The sequence below is a fragment of the Theropithecus gelada genome, chromosome 3 (genome assembly GCF_003255815.1).
Source record: "Theropithecus gelada isolate Dixy chromosome 3, Tgel_1.0, whole genome shotgun sequence".
NCBI classification, from domain to species: Eukaryota; Metazoa; Chordata; class Mammalia; order Primates; family Cercopithecidae; genus Theropithecus; species Theropithecus gelada.
In genome coordinates, this window is record NC_037670.1 from 45988605 (window position 1) to 46011912 (window position 23308).

Genomic DNA, 23308 nt, shown 5'->3' on the forward strand with positions numbered 1-23308 from the left:
CCACTAGCAGAAAAGTAACTCTATTTATAAGCTGGTGTACTTTCACTACTAATACTTTGTTAATTTTTATTCTGATAAATACCATGCCTAAGGTGATAAGGAAAATTCCCATATAATTACCCTCTTTTCACTTCTTTGTTTTGTTTGTTTGCTTGTTAGTTTTATTTAAAATTGTATTTAGATTCAGAGGGTACCTGTGCAGGTTTGTTACCTGGGTATATTGTGTGATGCTGAGGCTTGGGCTATAATTGATCCTGTCACCCAGGGAGTGAGCATAGTACCCCACAGGAAGTTTTTCAACCTTTGCTCCCCTTCCTCCTCCTCCCTTAATAGTCCCCAGTGTCTACTGTTACCAGCTTTACGTCCATGAGTAATCAATATTTAGCTCCCACTTCTAAGTGAGAATTTAAGGTATTTGGTTTTCTGTTACTGCATTAATTCCTTAGGATAATGGCGGCTACTTGCATCCACGTTGCTGTCAGGGACATGATTTCATTTTTAATGGCTACATAGTATTCCATGGTGTATATGTATCACATTTTCTTTATCCAATCCACTGATGATGGGCACCTAGGTTGACTCCATATTTTTCCCGTTGTGAATAGTGTTGTAAATATATGAAGGCATGTGTCTTTTTGGTACAATGGTTTATTTTCCTTTGGGTATACACCTAGTAATGTGATTGCTGGGTCGAATAGTGGTTCTGTATTTAGTTCTTTGAGAAATCTCCAAATGGCTTTCCACAATGGCTGAGCTAATTTACAGTTCCACCAGCAGGGTATAAGCATTCCTTTTTCTCCAAAGCCTCACCAGAACCAGTTTTTTTTTTTTCAGTAATAGTCATTCTGATAGGTGTGAGATGGTATCTCATTGTTGTTTTTATGTGTATTTCCCAGGTATTTTATTTGTGTGGCTAGTATAAATGGGATTGCATCCATGACTTGTCTTTCAGCTTGAACACTATTAGTGTAGAGAAATACTGCTGAGTTTTGTACGTTGGTTTTATATCTGGAAACTTTATTGAAGTCACTTTTTAGTTCTAGGAGCCTTTTGGTGGAGCCTTTAGTGTTTTCTAGGTATAGAATTATATAATCAGTGAAGAGAAATAATTTGACTTCTTCTATTGCTATTTGAATGCCTTTTATTTCTCTTACCTGACTGCTTGGGGTAGGCCTTCCAGTACTGTATTGAAGAGGAGTGGTAACAGTAGCCAACCTTGTCTTGTTCCAGTTCTCAAGATAAATGGTTCCATTCAGTATAATTTTGGCTATGGGTTTTTTATAGATGACCCTTATTATTTTGAGGTGTTTTTTCGATGCCTAGTTGAGGGTTTGTTTTTAAATCATAAAGGGATGTTGGATTTTATCAAAAGGATTTTCTGCATCTATTAAGAAGACCATATGGTTTTTGTTTTTAATTCTGTTTATGTGGTTAATTGCATTGATCCATTTGTATACGTTGAACTAAACTTGCATCCCAGGAAGGAAGCCTACTTGATCATGGTGAATTAACTTTTTGATGTGCAGCTGGATTTGGGTTGCTAGTATTTTGTTGTGAATTTTTGCATTTGTGTTCCTCAGAGATATCGGCCTGTAGTTTTCCTTTTTTTTTTTTTTTTTTTTTTTTTTTTTTTTTTGCCGGATTTTGGTATCAGGATGATGCTGGATTAATGGAATGAGTTATGCAGGAGTCTCTCCTCCTCAATTTTTTGAATTACAGTAACATTGGTATAAGCTCTTCTTTGTATGTCTGGTAGAATTTGCCTATGAATCCATCTGATATAGGAGTTCTCTTTGGTTGATAGGTTTTTCTTTTTATTACTGATTTGGCTTTGGAACTCGTTATAGTTCTGTTTAGAATTTCAACTTCTTCCTGATTCAGTCTTGGAAGATTGTGTGTTTCCAGAAATTTATCCATTTCCTGTGGATTTTCTAATTTGTGTGCCTAGAAGTATTCATGGTAGTTTCTAAGGCACTTTTGTAATTCTGTGGGATCAGTTGTGATGTAATCTTTGTCATTTCTGGTTATGCTTCTTTTGATCTTCTTTTTTCTTTTTAAATCTATCTAGTGGTCTATCAATCTTTATCCTTTCAAGGAACCAAGTTGTGTTATCACTGATGCTTTGTATGGATTTTTGGGTCTTAATTTTGTTCAGTTCTCCTCTGATTTTAATTATTTCTTTTCTTATGCTAGCGCTGGAGTCAGTTTGTTCTCGTTTTTCTAGTTCTTCTGGATGTGATATTAGATTGTTAATTTGAGATCTTTCTAACTTCTTGATCTAAATATTTATTGCTATAAACTTTCCTCTTAACACTGCTTTTGTTGCATCACAGAGATTTTGATATGTTGTATTTCTGTTTTCATTAATTTCAAATCATTTTTTTTGATTTCTGCCTTAAATTTGTTGTTTACCCAAAAGTCATTTATGGGCAAGTTGTTTAATTTCCATGTGATTGTGTGGTTTTGAGGTATCTTCCTGGTATTGATTTCTGTTTTTATTCCACTGTGTTCCAAGAGTGTGCTTGATATAATTTTGATTTTTTTGAATTTACTGAGACTTGTTTTATGGCCAAGCCTGTATTCTATTTTAGAGAGTGTTCTGTGTGTAAACGAGAAGAATGTATATTCTGTGGTTGTTGGGTGTAGTGCTCTGCAGATGTCTATTAGGTCCAATGGGCCAAGTGTTGAATTTAAGTCCAGAGTTTCTTTGTTAGTTTTCTGCCTTGATGATCTAATGCTGCCAATGCGGTGTGGAAGGCCCCCAGCTATTATTGTGGGGTTGTCTATTTTTTTTTGTAGGTCTATAAGTACTTGTTTTATGAATCTGGGTGCTCCAATGTTGGGTATTTATATACTTAGGGATCATTAAGTCTTCTTGTTGAATTGAACCCTTTATGTGATGTAATGCCTATCTTTGTTCTTTTTTTTTTCTTCTGCTTTTGATTTAAATTCTGTTTTATCTGATATAAGAATAGTGACCCTTGGCCCTTGTTGCTTTTTGTTTTCTGTTTGCATGATAGATCTTTCTCCATTTCTTGATTTTTTGCCTGTGGGTGTACTTACATGTGAGAAGGATTTTGTATTTTTAGTAGAGAAGGGTTTTTACCATGTTGGCCAGGCTAGTCCCGAAGTCCTGACCTCGTGATCTACCCACCTCTGCCTCCTAAAGTACTGGGTTTACAGGCGTGAGCCACCATGCCTGGCCCAGGTCTTGGTTTTTAAAAAATCTAACTTGCCACTCTGTGCTTTTTAAGTGGGGTGTTTAGATCATTTGCATTCAAGGTTAATACTGATATGTGAGGTTTTGATCCTCTCATGATGTTGTTAGCTGGTTGCTTTGTAATCTCAATTGTGTAGTTTCTTTATGTAATTAGTGGACTATGTACTTAAATGTAACTCTGTGGTAGCAGGTGTTCTTTTGCTTTCATGTTTAGAACTCCCTTAGAATCTCTTGTAAGGCTGGTCTAGCAGTAATAGATTCCCTTAGTGATTGCTTGTCTGGAAGATTTTATTTCTCCTGGGCTTATGAAGCTTAGTTTGGAAGAATATAAAATTCTTCATTCGAATTTCATTTAAAAAATGCTGAAAATAGGCCCCCAATCTCTTCAGGCTGTGGGGCCTCCCCAGCTTGTATTGCCCTGACCCAGTTTCCCTCTGCTGTCTGCCCCAGGAGTAGGCCTGAACAGCTAGATTTGTCCAAAACCTTCTGCACCCAGATCACTGGGCTATTCCAGGTGTTCCATGCCATGGGGCTGCTTGGGCAAAAGCTGTGGCTGGCCAACAGGCTACACCAGTCTTGCTGAGGGAGAGATGCTCAGCTCCCATGCCTGAACACAAACCTGTGCCTCACTCTTTTCTGTGTTCTGAGAGTAGAGGCTCCTCCCCTGCTCACGCTCTAGCCACAGATCTCAGCTCAATACCTGTGGGTGGTGTACTCAAACTCTAGGGGTTTGGGAACCGGGCCACAGCTTTTCCCTCTGGCCCCTTAGGGTCAAGCACCAGTTGTAGTTGGGGTGCTGAACTACTCCCAGGTTGCCAGCAAAACACTCAGATGGGAAGTGGAGGCTGTTCTGTGTTCACTCTCTTGTGGGAGTGGCTGGACCAGTAGCCTTGGAAGGGGCTGGCAGCCAAGGGACTGGCAACACATGGATCAGATGCTTTCCAGTACCAGAGGAAAGACAATCCTGCTCTTTCGTGGCCTGGCAGTCAGCAGGTGTTATAGTCGCTTGGATCCAGATGGAGAGCCTTGGGGGATGAGTGTCAGGGGTCATGTTTTGCTACAGCTGTCCCATGGGCTAAGACACCTTCTGAGCGCCACACAGTTTTGAGCTCTTCTTCTCCTTACTTTCCAGGCAGTTCCCCCTGCCAATTCCAATGTCTACGGAGTCATGGGATCTTTCGTAGCTAGGATGCCAGAGGTCCATGATGGGAGTGTGGTGTCCTGGAGTTCCTTCACTTGTCCCTTCCTTAGGACTTGTTCAGGACCAGGAGCCAGTCTGACACTCGGTGACTCAGTTTAGCCTTCCCGGCTTCCTCTCTCTTCAACTTCAGTTTCTGCATCCCCCATCTATTGACTTTCAGTATTTTCTCACAAAAGATCTGTTCAAAATATGATGGTTTACTTTATATTTTGCTTCTTTCAGTGGGCGAGGTATTTCCCAGCTGCATCTAGTTGGCCATCTGGTCCCTTCCCCCCATTCTAACTTTTTTATTGCTTATTGAAATACTTGATGTAACTGACCCAGTCAGTTACATCTGATTCGAGAATCGAGGTGAAATTATATGAAGGGTTTGAGTAAAATCTCATTTTATCATTCTGAGTTGCTTCAAAATACATTCACAATTTTTGTTACACAACCACGAACCAATTAGAAATGGCATAACTTTTGAAATGTTCACAATGATATTTTAGAACCTCTAATTCAATTAATACCATTTGGGATTCACAGCAACATACAGCCTCTCTTGATAGACACATATTTGTGGTTGGGAGGAGTGGAAATATTCCAGCATAATGATTTTCAGATCTGTAGCACCCATCACTCAAGAATTCTAAATAAAGAGATACAAAAGGATAATTACTATGACACGTGTTTCAAATTTGAAAGACAATTAGCTGGAAACCTCAAACTTTCCTTTCTTATTCAACACACACAATAAAAACACTGTTTCATATTGGGTAAGCATTTTATACCTTATGAAGTACATGAATATTCATCATTTCATTTGATGTTTATAACAATCCTGTGAACTAGCTAGGGATAATTTTGGAGAAAGAAAGGAAAGAATTGATAAGGAAGAGATAAATGGCTTACAGGCAATACAACAAATTTGTATGGAACACACTAAGGACTAGGTCGCTAGTGCTCTGAGACTGCCTTTCTTTAAGAATTTTTTATTGTTTTGTGGCTCTTCAATGTTAATGTGATTTCTTTGCATATTTATGTAAATAAATTTTCACAATGTTAATTAAAATCCTGACAAATTTCTTAACATAAGAACACTCTATGTAACACCAGTGGAATAAATATTATTTGTAAATCTGGCTCCCCAGCTGATTCTCCGTTCTGAGGATGAAAAAACTGAAAGGAAACTCACACACTATTGTTCCACTGAATTCTCTTATTCCTAACATGACTAAGGTTACACTTATTTGCCTGTCCAGTTTGTAAAACTCTCTTGAGATGATGACTTTGTGCAGCGGTGCTTAATTATCTGCTTGCATTTTATAATAATAGAATATAAAGTTAAATGTACCAATTTAGAATTTTTTTCAATAGACTCATGACATTTTACACATATATATATAAAATTTAGAGTGTGAAATGGAATAGGAAAATCTTACATTACTGAAAACTCAAGATAGTATTCTAGCTAACATTTACACTTGCCTGTCTTTGGAAGGTAGGAGCTTCTCTAAAACAACATTACCAATTCACTGTCTATCTCAAACATAGTATCCAGTGTCTTTGATCACTAGAAAGAATGTTATTTACTATTGCTTTTAGAATTGCTTTAATCAGTAAGAAAGTATTTTAGTCTTCAGTAATAATCTGTTGTTTTATATATCGTGATCTAAGATATTTATTTGCCTTATATGTGTTTTCGTTTATCAGGTATATGAAGTAATTTAAATTCTCCTTTCTTCAATACTTATTGTAGAAATGACAATAAAATTGAATCTTTTTTTCAGGATGCCTAAAATAAATATGTTTTGTTAACTCTTTTAATGAGCTTTTATTTATTATCCAGTAATGGTGAGAGTGATAAAAATATATAGTAAATGCTAGTGCAGTTCATAGATATGAAAATTATGTTTAAGGAAGAGTCGTCTTATAGATTGATCTGGAAAGAAGCTGAATTTCAGCAAAATCTATAAAGGTTGCCAGAATTTTCTTAAGTCAAAACTGATGAGCAACAACGTCAGGCAAAAACATGAAAATGAGAAAGAGTGGGTGAGTCAGGGATAAGAAGTAGTTTCTTTTTCTCTTCTAAATAATATTTGAACTTCTTAACATAAGCCTAACTATCCAATTCTAGTTTTCTAACCACACTTTCACAACATTCTTTCTCTCTCTTTTTCTTTTTTGAAATGGTGTTTGGCTCTTGATGGGGTGCAACATGGGGTGCAACGGCGCCATCTTGGCTCACTACAACCTTTGCCTCCCAGGTTCAAATGATTCTCCTGCCTCGGCCTCCTTACAGGGCGTGAGCCACGGCGCCTGGCCCATAGAGTTCCTTTGTATTATCTTTATAAACTGTTCATTATGGAAAACATCACTCTTAATTCTCTAAGGGAAGAAAATACGAATTGTTCCTATTATGAGGGACTGCTGCAAAGTCCCCCAAATCTGTGTTCCTCTGCAAATCTGGGAATTGTTCCCACTGTGGGAAATGTCCATTCTTCTTAATTGTCTCCTAGAAGCCTTGGGGCCATGACTTTTTGAACATCCTGGTCATTTGATTATAAATGTTGGCTTAACTTGCAGATATCATCCCTATAAGCTAAAACCATGTGTTATATTTTACAGGTCATTTTTCTATATAGTACCATATTATTCTGTGAAAGTTCTGCAATTATCTCTTTTGACAAGAGATCCTGAAACTGTTGAATACTACGTATTATACTCCTTTTGACAGAAACTAATTTTTTAAATCACAAACACATTTCCACTATTAAAAATATAAAAAGAACCAGATGTATTGTCTGGATTTTATTGGGGAAATGTGAACAACAGTTTTACAGTGTTCTGGTTCATGGGGTAGATAGTACATTCCTGAGCGTTATTATCTGCTAGCTACAATAGGGATCTTCAGGACACAGAGGAATCAGTCGGTGGGGTGCTCTTGAGAGGTAGAAGGCATCCTTGCTGAAGCTTCAACCAGGAGAATTAGTTTTTAGAGAAGAGTTTGAAGTTGTATGTATTTCCATCTTGGGTTTAGGTAACATCAGGCGAGTGGGGTAGGAGAATTGGAGAAAGGCAGATTGATAGGTCCTCATTGTCTCTGAGCTGCTGCCATCGAAAGAATGTTGGGAGAAAGATCGGAAAGAGCCTAGCTTAAGGAAGCATTTTCCTCTTTACTTTCTGTGTGGCCTCTCATAGGCAGGTCCCCAAAATGGCATATCTCATTTCATCACTCATGAAATGTGGTTAGTAGTAACTCACTTAACATGGTTGTGATGTACATTAAGCAGAAAGTATATTTGTAATCATTGGTAAACTATACTGCACTGGTCTTCCATGCATGCAATCCAACCTCATTTGGATTCATCTGTGTTACTCGGTTGTATGTGATCTATGATTAAATTTAAAATGTCTATCTGGGTAAGGCAGGTGGTGAGGAGGAATTGAGGGGAGGCTTTGAGTCTGTTTTCCAGACCTCAACGTGAAGGATGAGGAAAGCTTTGGTTACTGTGGTCCACTTTTCTTTCTTTTGGGTTGAAGTCCAGATTTGAAAAACAGTGTGTCCAATGAGTTTTTATGGAATTCATTTAGGGTCAGGGTGACCTTGTTCTCAGATAGGTTCTGACATATTCCATTTGACACCGTTTCCTTTGCTAAGCAGTCTTTCACCTGCCAAGAAACGCTCCGCTTCCACACCAAAGCAGGACCTCGAGTTTCAAACCGAGGGGATGACAGTCAGCAACTTCCACCAAGACAAACCTATGTCTGCTTTGCAGGAGCCTGTCAAGAATCCTGGTGACTAAGGGCTGGTTTGAAAATAACTGGTAATGTCCACAGGCTGATCATAGGAGTTGATCTTTCGTGAATTTCAATGATTTTGAAGTTCCCGACGAGCATGGCTTTGCCTTCATTCGAGCAAAACCAGTCAAAAGATATGAGCAATGAGAAAAGAAACAGGAAAGTGCTCCAACAGGTTTTCAGAGATTTATAAATTGAATTTCACCTGTATGCCGAATCTGAAAAAAAGTTGCTCTAGAGTTTTATTTTTAAAGTAGAGCTTTTTACTAATGAAAAGTCATTATAATTGTTTGTCTTAACTTTTTTTTTTTTTTTTTAACAAACTTCAAATAAAGTTTTGGCAAGAAGAAGCAGTTGTTCTACGTTATTATTCTGTTTCTCAGAATGCATTGTTTTTCTGTTAGAAAAATGTCAACAAAAACACTTTGAGTAATTGAGATCCGTCCTCTCTTGCCACCTTTGTAACAATTTGTTTTCATTGCTCTTTTTTAGTGATTATGACAGCCAATTTTAATAGAGTTAAAAAAGCTTTTTATTACATGAAACATCAGACATAAGCAGAAGTGGAGAGAGAGTAGTAGCATGAACTCGAATCATTCGCCTACAAAGTGCCACTCATGGCCAATCCATTTGCGTTCGTAGTCATCCCCTCCACTTCCCTCTATTGAGTTGTTTTGAAACTATCACCAGGTATAATATTAGTCACTCTGTAATTATTTTAGTGTAAAAGATAAAAGCAATTTAAAAATATAACCACAAGCAGGGTGTGGTGGGTTACACCTGTAATCCCAGGACTTTGAGAAGCCGAGGCAGGAGGATCGCTTGAGCCCAGGAGTTTGAGACCAGCTTGTGCAACATGGCAAAACCCCATCTCTAAAACTGCAAGATGTAGCCAGGTGTGGTGGGTGGTGTCTATAGTCCTAGCTACTCGGAAGGCTGAGATAGGAGGATTATCTCGGTCCACGAAGTTGAGGCTGCAGTGAGCCGTGATCACACCACTGCACTCCAGCCTGGGTGACAGAGTGAGACACTGTCTCTAAACAAATAAATAAATAAATAAATAATAAATAAATAAATAAAACCACAGCATAATTGTCACACCTAAAATATTGTGTCTTGAATATCAAACATCCATTCAGTGTGCACATTTCCCCCAAATGTCTTGTAATTTTTAAATTGGTTTGTTTAAATCATTATTCAGACAAGATTCACACATTTTATGGAGATGTTTATTACCATGTCCTTTATGTCTTTTAACCTTTAGGTTTTCTTGCTGTCTCTCTCTCTCTCTTCTCTCTTTCTCTTTTTCCCTTTTAGTTTATTTCCTGAAGACTAGGTCACTGTGTCCTCTGGAATTTGCCACATCCTGAATAATGTTAATTGTGTGCCTGTTGGGTCACATAAGTTCTTCTGTCTTGTATAATTTTTGAGCATTTGTGGTTATATCCAATGGCTTGATTGTACCCAGGTTTGATTTTCTTCAGAGATGGTGTTGGATACTTATTGGAAGACACGTGATTTTCATAGTCTCTTTGGTTTTGAGCAGCCATTGATGATTATTTCTTAGACTCATTAGAGACGGGGAATCTTCTAATTCTTTCAATTCTCTTTATTTCTAGATATTGAAAGTACAACCATCAAAATTTTCCATTGTTTCTGTGTAGTCTCAGGAAAAAAAAAAAATAGGAATCAAGGATAGCTTTGAGAATTGGGCCAGAGCAACTTGGAAGGATGGGGTTACCATCGGCTGAGATGGGAAATATCTCATCAGCATACGAACATGCTACTATTTCTCTTGAGTTTACTCTCTCATCCTACTACTATTCCATTTTTTTTTCTTTTTATAGCAAAACTGCTTGGAACAGTTGTCTACACTTTCTGTACCCAATTTCTCCCTAATGGTCTCTCTTGGCTCTTCACCAATCAGCCTTTCACTAGCCTATCCAGAGTCACCAATCCATCAGTTCACTGTGCTAAATCCATGCTTAGTGCACACTCCTCATTTGTTTTGACATAACTGTAGCATTTGACATGTTGATTACTCTCTCCTCCTGAAACACTTTCCTGATTTGAATTTCAGATGACCACATTCACCTATTCTCCTCCTACCTGAGTGGCTGCTCTCTGTCTTTGTTGCTGGCTCCTCCTTATCTTCCCAAAATTAGGTTCAGCTCAACCCTCTCTTGCAGACTCCAGACTCATATCTATCTCTACTAGGATAATTAATAGGCCTCTAAAAGTTAACAAGTTCATATCAGAGCTCCAGATAATTCCCTGCCAAGCCTATTTTGCAATGCTTTCTACTTCAGTGAATCATCTGTTTTTCATGTCAGAAATCTTGTAGTCATTCTTTAACTCTCATTTTGTCTCACCCCCCACAATCCAGGTTTTTAGCAAATATTGTCAGTGCTCTCTCAAAAATACATCTAGAACTCATTCGCTTCTTACCACTCCCACAGTACCATGCTCCTTGTGCCACCATCATCACTTTGCTGGATTTTTGCAATAGCACTTCACGGTCTCCCTAATTTTGCATTCACCCCTTTACAGTTTCATCACAACAAAGCAGCTGGAGTTATTCTGTTAAATACAGATAGAATCTCTTCACTGTTGAAAATGTATCTCTCATCTCACTTAGATTAAAATCCAAAATGTGCTTACTATGGGTTGACCCTCAGTTTCTTCTCTGACCTCATCTCCTGCCACCCTCTGTTCCTCTTGCTCCACCCTTTCCACAGTGGTATTCTTGCTTTTTCTTCAGTACACTAGTCACACTTATGCCTCTGGGCCTTTGCACTAACTTCACTCTTCCCATATGCCTGCAATTACGTTTTGTTAGATAAGTCAAGTCCTTCCTTCTGATCTTTGCTAAAATGTCACCTTTTAGAAAGGTCTTTCCTGATCTTACTATCTAAATGTCAAATCTTCTTCCCAATTCTTCTTATTCCCTTTTTCTACTTCATATTTGTAACTTTTGTTCTTGAAAGACAGGTCCCAAATAACCTTGGCCAAGCCAGCTTATCTCCCTCTTACTGGCAATTATTAGGCGGAATGTACTGAGAATGCAACATTTGGAGATAAAGAGAAAATGTCTGGAACAACTTGAGCTGTGTCTTCGTCTTCCCAGAACAGTATATTCTGCAATGCTTGGGTCAGTGAACCAAGAAATGCCCAGGGTACAAAACCCAGAGCATAGTGCTTTCAAGGTTGCTCAGCTGTGGTGTGATAAGGGGCATTCACAGAGGAGACTTCATTTGCCCTGGGCAGGTTTTCCTGACCCTTGAGGGACTGGCTCACCATGCATCCTAGGCTTCTGTTTGTCTTTGCTACCTATCTGTGAATATTAAAGTTGGTTTGCTTGACCTGTGGTGTAAGTGTTCTCTCTCACCAGACCAGACTTAGGAAACTTTGAACTTATCACTATCTAATATAGTATGTATTTTGTGTATTTACATTGCTTATTTTTGGAGTGCAAACTCTACAAGGACAGGGGTATTTTTCAATTTTTCTTTTTTACTTCTTTCTCTCCAGCACTTAGGCCAGTACTCTCAGTACTCTCAGGTAGTAAATAATCAATACATATTTGTTAAAAAATGAATGAAGATGAGTAGTCACTTATGTCAAGTAGAACGGAGAAAAATGAATTCTTAGATTTTATAAGATAGTAGTCTGAGGTGACTTTGGCAAGATCGTGTACAGTGGCATGGCAGGGAAAATGCCAGTTGGAATGGGTTGAGGAAATAGAGATCATGAATGATCAACTCTGATTGTATGTGAAGGGGAGGGGAGAAATTGTGTTGTAACTAGAGGGAGCATTTGTCAAAAAGGACCAATTATGGCATGCTGGTATACCGTGAGAATATTCCCATAGAAAGGGAGAAGATGAGGCAGGAAGGGGAATTTTGAAGTCTGTGTAGTCAAGAACAGACTCAAGTATTGAGGTTAGCCCTAGATTTTATAAGTGAGGTTTCATCAGTTATAAAAGAGTAGGTTATTTGGTACAGATAGTGGGAAAGTTGATAGAATTTTGTGGTGGCAAAATGAAACCTGAAGTCCACATTTGCTTGTCTCTTTTTCTCAGTTTTGAGGCAAACTCATTACAGCTGAGATGAGAGTACTGTGCTGGGTGTTTAACCACACTTGTGAGAGGAGTTGGATTATAGATAAAGGGAAGACATGCATACAAAAACAGGCTACCATTATTATATTGTGAGTGCCCGCTTATATTGAATAAGTACACAGATGTTTACTGAGTGTCTATGATTTGCAAGGCATCTCACTGGAAGGGTAGAGTAACAAGAGATTGAAGTTCTAAGATCATATTTATTTTATTTTCCAGATCATCAGAGGAAAAGTGGGTTAAATTGGCCAAACATGCCTGCTCCCATCCACTGTCTGTCTTCCAATCCCTGAATCCCAAGATAAATAACAATCAACTTTCACTGTACTTTACTTTTATGTGTGCAGATCTGGCATTGTAATAAGGTTTGAATCTCTTGAGAAAATGGCAGGTAAATATGAGCAGAGAAGAGCACTTCACCATCCTGTGTTTTCAACATTTGCTCTAATTATTTTATTGACTTTCTCACATTTTTTATAGAAAAATAAGAGCAATGTCAAGCCAAGGCCTCCAAAGCAACAGGGTATAATATACATATACAAACAATTCCCTTTTTGTGTAATTTTTTATCCTTCCACAGGTTTTAATTCAAATAATTCATAGACTTGGCATCCACCTAGACATTGGAAACTAGCTTAACAAGAAAAATTCAACTAGTTAAAAATAATGAACTTTTGTATTTTAAAATAGGAGAAGAGAAATTTACATGATTCTAACAGAAATTTCTCTTATTTCTGGTGATTGCCTTTCCTAACCCATTAGCTCACAAGTCAAATCAATATGCTCCTCAATTTTATTATTTTTTTCATGACATGGCAAAAAAAAGCCCAAATGAGAAAAAGAATGCCCTTAAGAACTAACACAAGTTCAGAGGACTGAGAAACTAGATAAATGATCAAGAGGCTGGCTTTGAACTATGCTGGTTGTTGAGAAGTTTCTGGGTCACACTATGAATTAACAACCTTTTAGGGTCAAAACATAGATTTAAGAGTTCAAATGTGTGGAATTTCAGCTTGCTGCCTGGCCTTGGTTTCTTCCTGTGAAAAATGTGTAAATCCATGAATTAAAGAATGACTAGGGGATACATTTTGCAACTGACAAAAAATGGTAAGAAAAAATAAATGAGATTAGATAGGAAAACAATTAGGAGTTAAAAATTAGAATAGGAGCAAAAATGTATGAAGGAACTTTCACAGCAATTAGGAAAGAATGTATGCTAAAAACTGACACAGAATAAGAACAGGTAATCAATGAAGCCGAATTATCAATGGCTAATTCTGAAAAGAAGACCATAATCTGCAATCTAGCTGTTATGAACTGATTATCCAGTATAAGGTACCTAGAATTCCTTTCTTTCTCTCCAGTTAATTATTTGGGACCTCCAACATGCTGTTATTGGTGCCAATAAATATTTTTTTTCTTGAGATTTCTTCACCCCAAATTGTCCAAGAGCCCTTCAGGTTTACTCAATCCAGGAGCATAAATCCTGCTTTCAAAAACCAGATGGGTTTGATTTGCATTTCCCTGATGATTAGTAATGTTGAGCATGAGCATTTTTCATCTATCTGCTGGCCACTTGTACTTTTTTTTTTTTTTTTTTTTTTTTTTTTCTCATGGGTCACTGAGGCTTTTTATTTTAAGCACAAAACCACCGGGCATCTTGCCTGTGGCCACCCCGGAGATGACACGAGGCTCACATGACTCCAGACACTTGGTGGAAAGTAAGGCGAGAAAAACAGTGATTTGGGCCAATTACACGACGGCAAAGCTAGAGCTGCCAAACAGGGCTCCGGGGAGCTTGGTTCTGTGGAAGTTCTAAGGAAGCGGCACGGACTCCACGGCGGCGGGTGAGGGGCGCTAACTAGCAGGGACCCCTGCAAGCGTTGGTCGGGGCCTCGAGCTGCCCGAGCTGACACAAGGGGAGGGGTCTATTTAGCCAACAGGTGACCGAAGGGCTTGCCTGCCCCTAGCTTACTTGGCCAGGGGGTTTCTGAAGTTCCTGCCGGCAAACTTAGCCTTGCTGCCCAGCTCCTCTTCAATTCTGAGGAGCTGGTTGTACCTGGCCAAGCGCTCAGATCGGCAAGGGGCGCCAGTCTTGATCTGCCCAGTGCACAGCCCCACAACCAGGTCAGCAATGAAGGTATCTTCAGTCTCCCCAGAACGATGAGACACCAAGACGCCCCAACCATTGGCCTGGGCCAACTTGCACGCCTGAAGGGACTCGGTCACGGAGCCAATCTGGTTGACTTTGAGCAGGAGGCAGTTGCAGGACTTCTCGTTCACAGCCTTGGCAATCCTCTTTGGGTTGGCCACTGTGAGATCATCCCCGACTACCTGGATTCCTGCACTGGCCGTGAACTTCTGCCAAGCTCCCCAGTCATCCTGGTCAAAGGGATCTTCGATAGACACCACTGGGTACTCCTTGATGAAGGACTTGTACAGGTCAGCCAGCTGATCAGGTGAGATGTACCTGCTGGGGTCATCGGGAGACTTGAAGTCCAGGTCATACTTCCCAGACCTGAAGAACTCGGAGGCTGCTACGTCCATGCCAATGACCACCTTATCAGTGTAGCCAGCTTTCCCAATGGCAGTCTTCAGCAGCTCCAGGCCTTCTTTATTCTCCAGGATGTTGGGAGCAAACCCGCCTTCATCCCCCACATTGGTGGCATCTTTCCCGTATTTCTCCTTGATGACATTCTTCAGGTTGTGGTAAACCTCTGCTCCAATGCGCATGGCTTCCCTGAAGTTTGCTGCACCGACTGGGAGGATCATGAACTCCTGCATGGCCAGCTTGTTGCCAGCATGAGAACCGCCATTGATGACATTGAAAGCCGGGACTGGCAGGATGACTTCAGAGTTGCCAGCCAAGTCAGCGATGTGGCGGTACAGGGGGACCCCCTTCTCAACAGCACCAGCTTTGCAGACGGCGAGGGACACCCCCAGAATGGCGTTCGCACCAAACTTAGATTTATTTTCTGTTCCGTCCATCTCGATCATCAGTTTGTCAATCTTCTCTTGTTCTGTGACGTTCAGTTTCTTGCTAACCAGGGCAGGCGCAATAGTTTTATTGATGTGCTCAACAGCCTTTGAGACACCCTTCCCCATATAGCGAGTCTTATCATTGTCCCGGAGCTCTAGGGCCTCATAGATACCAGTTGAAGCACCACTGGGCACAGCAGCTCTGAAGAGACCTTTTGAGGTGAAGAGATCAACCTCAACAGTGGGATTCCCACGAGAGTCAAAGATCTCCCTGGCATGGACCTTGAGAATAGACATGGTGAATTTCTAGCCGCTGGGTCTCGTGGCCTAGGAGAAGAAACGGCGGGTGCAGCAGACACCGAGGTGAGTGTGAAGCCGGCGAGGTCCGCGAGGTCTATGCTCTCCGGATCCCCACACCTACTCCACTTGTACTTTTTTGTTTGTTTGTTTGTTTGTTTGTTTGTTTGAGACAGGGTCTCACTCTGTCACTTAGGCTGGAGTGCGGTAGGGTGATCACGGTTCACTGCAGCCTCAGAGCCTCCTTGGCTCAAGTGATCTTATCACCTTAACCTCCTGAGTAGCTCAGACTACAGGCACACACCACCACGCCTGACTAATTTTTGTATTTTCTGTAGAGGCGGTTTCTCCATGATGCCCAGGCTTGTGCTGCTTTGGTGACATTAATAAAAACCACAATGAGATATCCCCTCACGTCTGTTAGAATAGCTATAATAAAAACAAAATAAAAGATAAGTGTTAACAGGATGTGGAGTAATTGGAACCCTTTTGCACTGTGGTTGGAAATGTAAAATGATGCAGCCTCTACGAAAAATTGTACAGACTTCTTTTTTAAATATTAAAAAAGTAGAACTACCATATGATCTAGCAATTTCACTTCTGGGTATTTAAAATAATTGGACTAGAAATGATAAGGAAATATTTACACTCCCAAGTTCACTGGAGCACTACTCACAATAACCAAGATGGGGAAAGAAGTTAAATGTTTATCACAGATGAATGGATGAAGGAAATGTGGCATGAACATACAATGAAATATTATTCCACCTTAAAAAAGAAGGAACTCTTATAATACGTGACAACGTGGATGAACCTTGGCAACATCACGCTAAGTGGAATAAACCAGCTGCAGACGGACAAATATTGCGTGGTTCCACTTATATGAGGCATATGAAATAGTTAAATTAATCAAAGCAAAGAGTAGAATTATGGTTGCCAGGGGACGGGAGGAGGAAGGGATAGGGAGTTGCTAATCAATGGGTGTAAAGTGTCAGTGATGCAAGATAAATAGATTCTAGAGATCTGTTGTATAACACTGTTCCTGTAGTTAGCAATTTTGTGCCCTTAAAACTTTGTTAAGAAGATAGATCTTGAGTTAAATGTTCTTATCACAATGAAAAATTAAAGGGTCGGTGGGAAGGAATTGGTAATCTGCTCCATTCACTGATACCATCCCTGCTCAGATCACTGTCTGAAGTTGCTGTTAAAGACTGGCCATGTTCCTTCTGGTGTATGCACATGAGTTTCTTGCTGTTCTACATCCCTCACAAATTTTATTATGCCCTTCATTTGGGCTGCAAAAGAATGTGTATTTCTGTTCTAATTCACAGGCTCAGATGGAGATGGAGATGGAGTTTCCCCTTTGTTGCCCAGGCTGTAGTGCAATTGCGCAATCTTGGCTCACTGCAACCTCCGCCTCCTGGGTTTAAGCGATTCTCCTGCCTCAGCCTACCAAGTATCTGGGATTACAGGTGCTTGCCACCAAGCCTGGCTAATTTGTACTTTTAGTAGAGATGGGGTTTTGCCATGTTAGTCAGGCTGGTCTCGATCTCCTGACCTCAGGTTATCCACCCACCTCGGCTTCCCAAAGTGCTGGGATTACAGGTGTGAGTCACCATGCCTGGCCTAATTTTTGTGTTCTTAAAAGAACATGCAGTTTTTTCAACATAAAAAATCATAAGAAGCAATACGACGTGGTGAAAAATCGGGAGATCCTTGATATAAATAATTCTGAAAATGCAACTTTTTATTCATAAACTCAAAGGGATAATAAGTAATAGCACAGGATGCACCCAGATTTTGCACAGGTTAATTCTGACACACAGATTTTGATCTTTTAAGATTGTTATTAATGGATTGGTGATTTTTATTCTTAAGTAATATTAATTTGGATAACACTAATCAAAACATCCAAAAGCATGCTACTGGAGTACCTTTAAATCAGAGCTTAGACTGTCAGTGTCCTGTGATACGGGGAGGATGTATTGTCATTCTCTGGAGATTTTAATAATCTAGACTATTTTCCCAAATATTAGAACTTAAAAAGGAACCTAGAGCCACCTTTTGGTTTCTTGTTATTCACTTGATTTTATAACATCAAGCTGATTAGAAAAGGCTCCTTTGATGCATCACAGTTGGAAAGCAGGAGCTTTTCTTGCATGTACTATGTCAGAAGCCCTGAATGATTTCCAACCTGGAAATGTGGATGCCTGTGACTCTGATGGTTGAGAGTTCTCTGAGGCTGTTTTAAAAGAGGCCATCGACTGTCTTAAAAGATGTGTATATTCAAAACAACCATACATTTTGTTTTTCAACTCCACCAGCAATAGGGCATTTTTAGAGTTAATTCACACATTCATTTCATTTAGCCTACTTGATTTTTTTTCAGACTTGAATGCTAGACCTAATACCTGGGGCACAGGCTAATTAAATGAAATGTTTGGATGGAATTGTAGGGACTTTGCAAATTATTTTTCCCCCTTAAATGTCAAATGAATATAGTTTTAGATTGGTAAACTAAGTAAATAGCAAATACATAATAAAGTTAATGTAAGTATGATGCTATTCTGAATGGACAGGAGGAGAAGGCAGAAAGTAGAAACAAACTCCAATATTACAGATTACACTATTGTGGGACCTGTTAGGGGAGGTGCAAATGGCTTACAATGCACAATGGTTCCTGGTGTATTAATATGTTATATTTCATTCCAGTGGCTTTAATTTTCAACGTAAGTTAAGAGTCTAGGAAGAGAGGAGTATAAATTGCATAATTGTAATGGTTCTATCAGTGGTGATCTTAATAAAAAATACTTGCTGAAAAAAGAAACTTCATTTATTTAGAAATTTTTTAAAAAAACTTTTATTTTAAGTTCAGGGGTACAAGTGCAGATTTGTTACAAGTACAGGTTTGTTGTACAGATTATTTCATCACCCCAGTATTAAGCCTAGTACCTATTGGTCATTTTTCCTGATGCTCTCCCTCCTCCCAACTTCCATTCTCCAAAAGGCCCCAGTGTGTTTATTTAGAAAATTCTTTTAAAAATATTTATTCATTTATCTTCATTTTATGGTAAGGAGCAGAGTCCATAATCAGAACACTTGATGGGAAGTTCTAACACCTAGCCCTAATGCCAAGACTGAGAATCTGATAGCATAGCTATTAAAAATTAAGACCTCTGAAAGACTTCACAGAAATGCCCAAGGCAGCCAGACACTGTGTCTCCCTTTCTATTTTAATGTAGTTGCATCAATTCTGCTATTCTGTTATGAAACAAGTACCTAGAATGACATTTACAAAGCAAGCAAAATAAAAATGGAACAAAAACTAGAACTATCACATGCAAAAATCTCCACCCATGCTAATACACTGTAGGTAATATTGAAAGAGCTCGGGGAAAATATAAAATCTGGCTGCTCAAAATGTGATTCTTTTTCTCCCCCACTTTTAAGTTCAGGGATACCTGTGTAGGATGTGCAGGTTTGTTACATAGGTAAATGTACCATGGTGGTTTGCCTCACAGATCAACCCATTACCTGGGTATTAAGCCCAGCATCCATTAGCTATTCTTCGTGATGCTCTTCCTCCTCCAACCCCCGACTCTCTAACAGGGCCCAGTGTACTTTGTCCCTCTCTCCCATGTGTCCATGCGTTCTCATCATTCAGCTCCAACTTACAAATGAGAAAACATGAGATTTGGTTTTGTGTTCCTGGATTAGTTTCCTGAGGATGATGGGCTTCCAGCTCCGTCTGTGTCCCTGCAAAGGACGTGATCTTGTTTCTTTTTATGGCTGCGTCGTAGTCCATGATGTGTTCTTTATCCAGTCTGTCATTGAAGGATGTTTAGTTTGGTTCCATGTCTTTGCTAATGTGATTAGTGCTGCAATGAACATACATATGCATGTATCTTTATAATAGAATTATTTATATTCCTTTGGGTATATATACAGTAATGAGATTGCTGGGTCAAATGGTATTTCTGCTTCTAGATCTTTGAGGAATTGCCACACTGTCTTCCATAATGTTTGAACTAATTTCCTGTCCCACTAACAGTATATAAGCATTCCTTTTTCTCCACAACCTCACGAGCATCTGTAAATTTTTGACTTTTTACTAATAGCCATTCTTATTGGTGAGAAATGATATCTCACTGTAGTTTTTATTTGCATTTCTCTAATGATTAGTGATTTTGAGCTTTTTTCCAATGTTTTTTGTTCACATGTATGTCTCCTTTTGAGAAATATCTGCTTGTGCCCATTGCCCACTTTTTAATGAGGGTTTTTTTTTTTCCCTGTAAATTTGCTTAAGTTCCCTGTAGATGCTGGTTGTTAGACCTTTGTCAGATGAATAGATTGTAAGTTTTCTCCTGTTCTATAGGTTGTCTGTTCACTTTGATGATAGTTTCTTTTGCTGTGGAGAAGCTCTTTAGTTCAACTAGACCCCATTTGTCAATTTTAGCTTTTGTTGCAATTGCTTTAGGCATTTTTATCATAAAATCTTTGTCTGTGCCTATGTCCTGAATGGTACTGCCTAGATTGTCTTCTAGGATTTTTATAGTTTTGGGTTTTACACTTAAATCTTTAATCCATCTTGAGCTAATTTTTGAAGAAGGTATAAGCAAGGGGTTTGGGTGCAATTTTTTTTTTCATCTGGCCAGCCAGTTATCCCAGCACCATTTATTTAATAGAAAATCCTTTTCCCATTGCTTGTTTTTGTCAGGTTTGTTGAAGATCAGATGGTTGTAGGTGTGTGATCTTATTTCTGAGTTCTGTATTCTGTTCCATTGGTCTATGTGTCTGTTTTTGTACCAATGCCATGCTATTTTGGTTACTGTAGCCTTGTAGTATAGTTTGAAGTCAGGTAGTGTGATGACTCCAGCTTTGTTCTTTTTTCTTAGGATTGTCTCAGCTGTTCAGGCTCCTTTTTGGTTCCATATGAATTTTAAAATAGTTTTTTTTTTCTAATTCTGTGAAGGATGTCAATGATATTTTAATGGGAATAGCATTGAATCTATAAATTACTTTGGGAAGTATCGACATTTCAATGATATTGATTCCTTCTATCCATGAGTGATATGGTTTGGCTGTGTCCCTGCCCAAATCTCAACTTGAATTGTATCTCCCAGAATTCCCATGTGTTGTGGGAGGCACCCAGGAGGAGGTAATTGAATCATGGGGGCTGGTCTTTCCCATGCTATTCTCATTATAGTGAATAAGCATCACAAGATCTGATGAATTTATCAGGAGTATCTGCTTTTGTTTCTCCCTCATTTTTTTCTTGCTGTGGCCATGTAAGAAGTGCCTTTTGCCTCCCATCATGATTCTGAGGCCTCCCCAGTCATGTGGAACTGTTAGTCCAATTAAACCTCTTTTTGTTCTCAGTTTTGGCTATGTCTTTATAAGCAGCGTGTAACAAACTGATACAGTAAGTTGGTACCAGTAGAGTGCGGAGTTGCTGAAAAGATACCCCAAAACGTGGAAGTGACTTTGGAACTCGGTAACAGGCAGAGATTGGAACAGGTTGGAGGGCTCAGAAGAATACAGGAAACTGTGAGAAAGTTTGGAACTTCCTAGAGACTTGTTGAATGGCTTTGCCCAAAATGCTGATAGCGATATGGACATTAAGGTCCAGGCTGAGGTGGTCTCAGATGGAGATAAGGAACTTGTTGGGAACTGGAGCAAACGTGACTCTTGTTATGTTTTAGCAAAGAGACTGGCAGCATTTTGCCCCTGCCCTAGAGATTTGTGGAACTTTGAACTTCGGAGAGATGATTTAGGGTATCTAGCAGAATAAATTTGTTAAGCAGGAAATCATTCAAGAGGTGACATGAGTACTGTTAATGGCATTCAATTTTATAATGGGCTCAGAGTGTAAAAGTTCAGAAAATTTGTAGCCTGACAGTGTGATAGAAAAGAAAAGCCAATTTTCTGGGGAGAAATTCAAGCTGGCTGCAGAAATTTGCATAAGTAACCAGGAGCCTAATCCCCAAGACCATGGTAAAAATTTCTCCAGGCCATGTCACAGACCTTCACAGCAGCCCTTCCCATCAGAGGCCTGGATGCCCAGGAGGAAAAAGTGGTTTTGTGGGCCAGGCCCAGGGGCCCCATGCTGCGTACAGCCTAGGGAGTTGGTGCCCTGTGTTCCAGCCACTCTAGCTGTGACTGAAAGGGGCCAACATAGAGCTTGGGTTGTGGCTTCAGAGGGTGGAAGTCCCAAACCTCAGAAGCTTCCATGTGGTATTCAGTCTGCGGGTACACGGAAGTCAAGATTTGAGGTTTGGGACCTCCACGTAGATTTCAGAAGATGTATGAAAACACCTGGATGCCCAGGCAAAAGTTATTGCAGCGGTGGGGTCCTCATGGAGAACTTCTGCTAGAGCAGCACAGAAGGGAAATGTGTGGTGAGAGCAACTACACAGAGTCCCTCCTAGGGCACTGCCTGGTGGAGCTGTGAGAAGAGGGCCACCATCCTCCCGACCCCAGAATGGTAGATCCACTGGCAGCTTGAACCGTGCACCTGCAAAAGTTGCAGACACTCAATGCCAGCTTGTGAAAGCAGCCAGGAGGGAGTCTGTACGCTGTGAAGCCACAGAGGTGGAGCTGCCCCAGATTATGGGAATTTACCTCTTGCATCAGTGTAATCTGGATTTGGGACATAGAATCAAAGGAGATCATTTTGGAGCTTTAAAATTTGACTGCCCTGCTGGATTTTGGACCTGTATGGGCCCCTGTAACTTCTTTGTTGTGGCCAATTTCTCCCATTTGGAATGGCTGAATTTACCCAATACCTGTACCCCCATTGTATCTAGAAAATAACTAGCTTGCTTTTGATTTTACAGGATCAGAAGTGGAAGCGACTTGTCTTGTCTCAGATGAGACTTTGGACTTGTGTACTTTTGGGTTAATGCTGAAATGAGTTAAGAACTTGGGGGACTGTGGGGAATTCATAACTGGTTTTGAAATGTGAGGGCATGATGATATGGTTTGGCTGTGTCCTCCCCCAAATCTCATCTCGAGTGTATCTCCCAGAATTCCCTTGTGTTGTGGGAGGGACCCAGGAGGAGACGATGGAATCATGGGGTCTGGTCTTTCCTGTATTATTCTCGTGATAGTGAATAAGTCTCACAAGATCTGATGGGTTTATAAGAGTTTCTGCTTTTGCTTCTTCCTCATTTTTCTCTTGATGTTGCCATGTAAGAAGTGCCTTTCACCTCCTGCCATGATTCTGAGGACTCCCCAGCCATGTGGAACTGTAATTCCAATTAAACCTTTTTTTGTTTCCAGTCTTAGGTATGTCTTTATCAGCAGTGTGAAAACAAACTAATACAACGAGCATGGAATGTTTTTCTCTGCTGTGTCCTCTCTGATTTCCTTGAGCAGTGGTTTGTAGTTCTCCTTGAAAAGGTCCTTCACTTCCCTTGTTAGCTGTATTCCTAGGTATTTTATTCTTTTTGTGGCAATTGTGAAAGGGAGTTCATTCATGACTTGTCTCTCTGGTTGCTTGTTGTCAGTATATAGGAATGCTAGAAATTTTTGCACATTGAGTTTGTACCCTGAGACTTTGCTAAAGTTGCTTATCAGCTTAAGAAGCTTTTGGGGTGAGATGATGGGGTTTTCTAGATGTAGGATTGCGTCATCTGCAAACAGACTTCGTCTCTTTCTATTTGAATGCCCTTTATTTCTTTCTGTTGCCTTATTGCCCTATCCAGAA

At 39.7% G+C, this 23308-nt stretch overlaps 1 protein-coding gene across 3 annotated transcripts; it reads right to left on the reverse strand.

Moving 5' to 3' along the window:
• Positions 1-13906: 13906 nt before the first annotated feature.
• On the reverse strand, positions 13907-15724 carry LOC112620048 (alpha-enolase-like). 3 transcript variants are annotated; one of them, XM_025378057.1, is made up of 2 exons: positions 15420-15600; positions 13970-15299 (listed from the first exon to the last, which is right to left on the reverse strand). In XM_025378057.1, exons 1-2 carry the CDS (start codon positions 15598-15600, stop codon positions 14296-14298), a joined length of 1185 nt encoding a protein of 394 aa, XP_025233842.1. In that variant the 3' UTR covers positions 13970-14295. The 3 variants fall into 3 exon arrangements, with proteins under 3 accessions (XP_025233841.1, XP_025233842.1, XP_025233844.1); XM_025378059.1 differs by having other exon boundaries at positions 14285-15360; positions 15420-15689; XM_025378056.1 differs by having other exon boundaries at positions 13907-15724.
• Positions 15725-23308: the final 7584 nt, after the last annotated feature.

Coding starts and splice junctions, on each gene's coding strand:
- LOC112620048 (XM_025378056.1), bottom strand. CDS start 15,600: ATGTCTATTCTCAAGGTCCATGCCAGGGAGATCTTTGACTCTCGTGGG.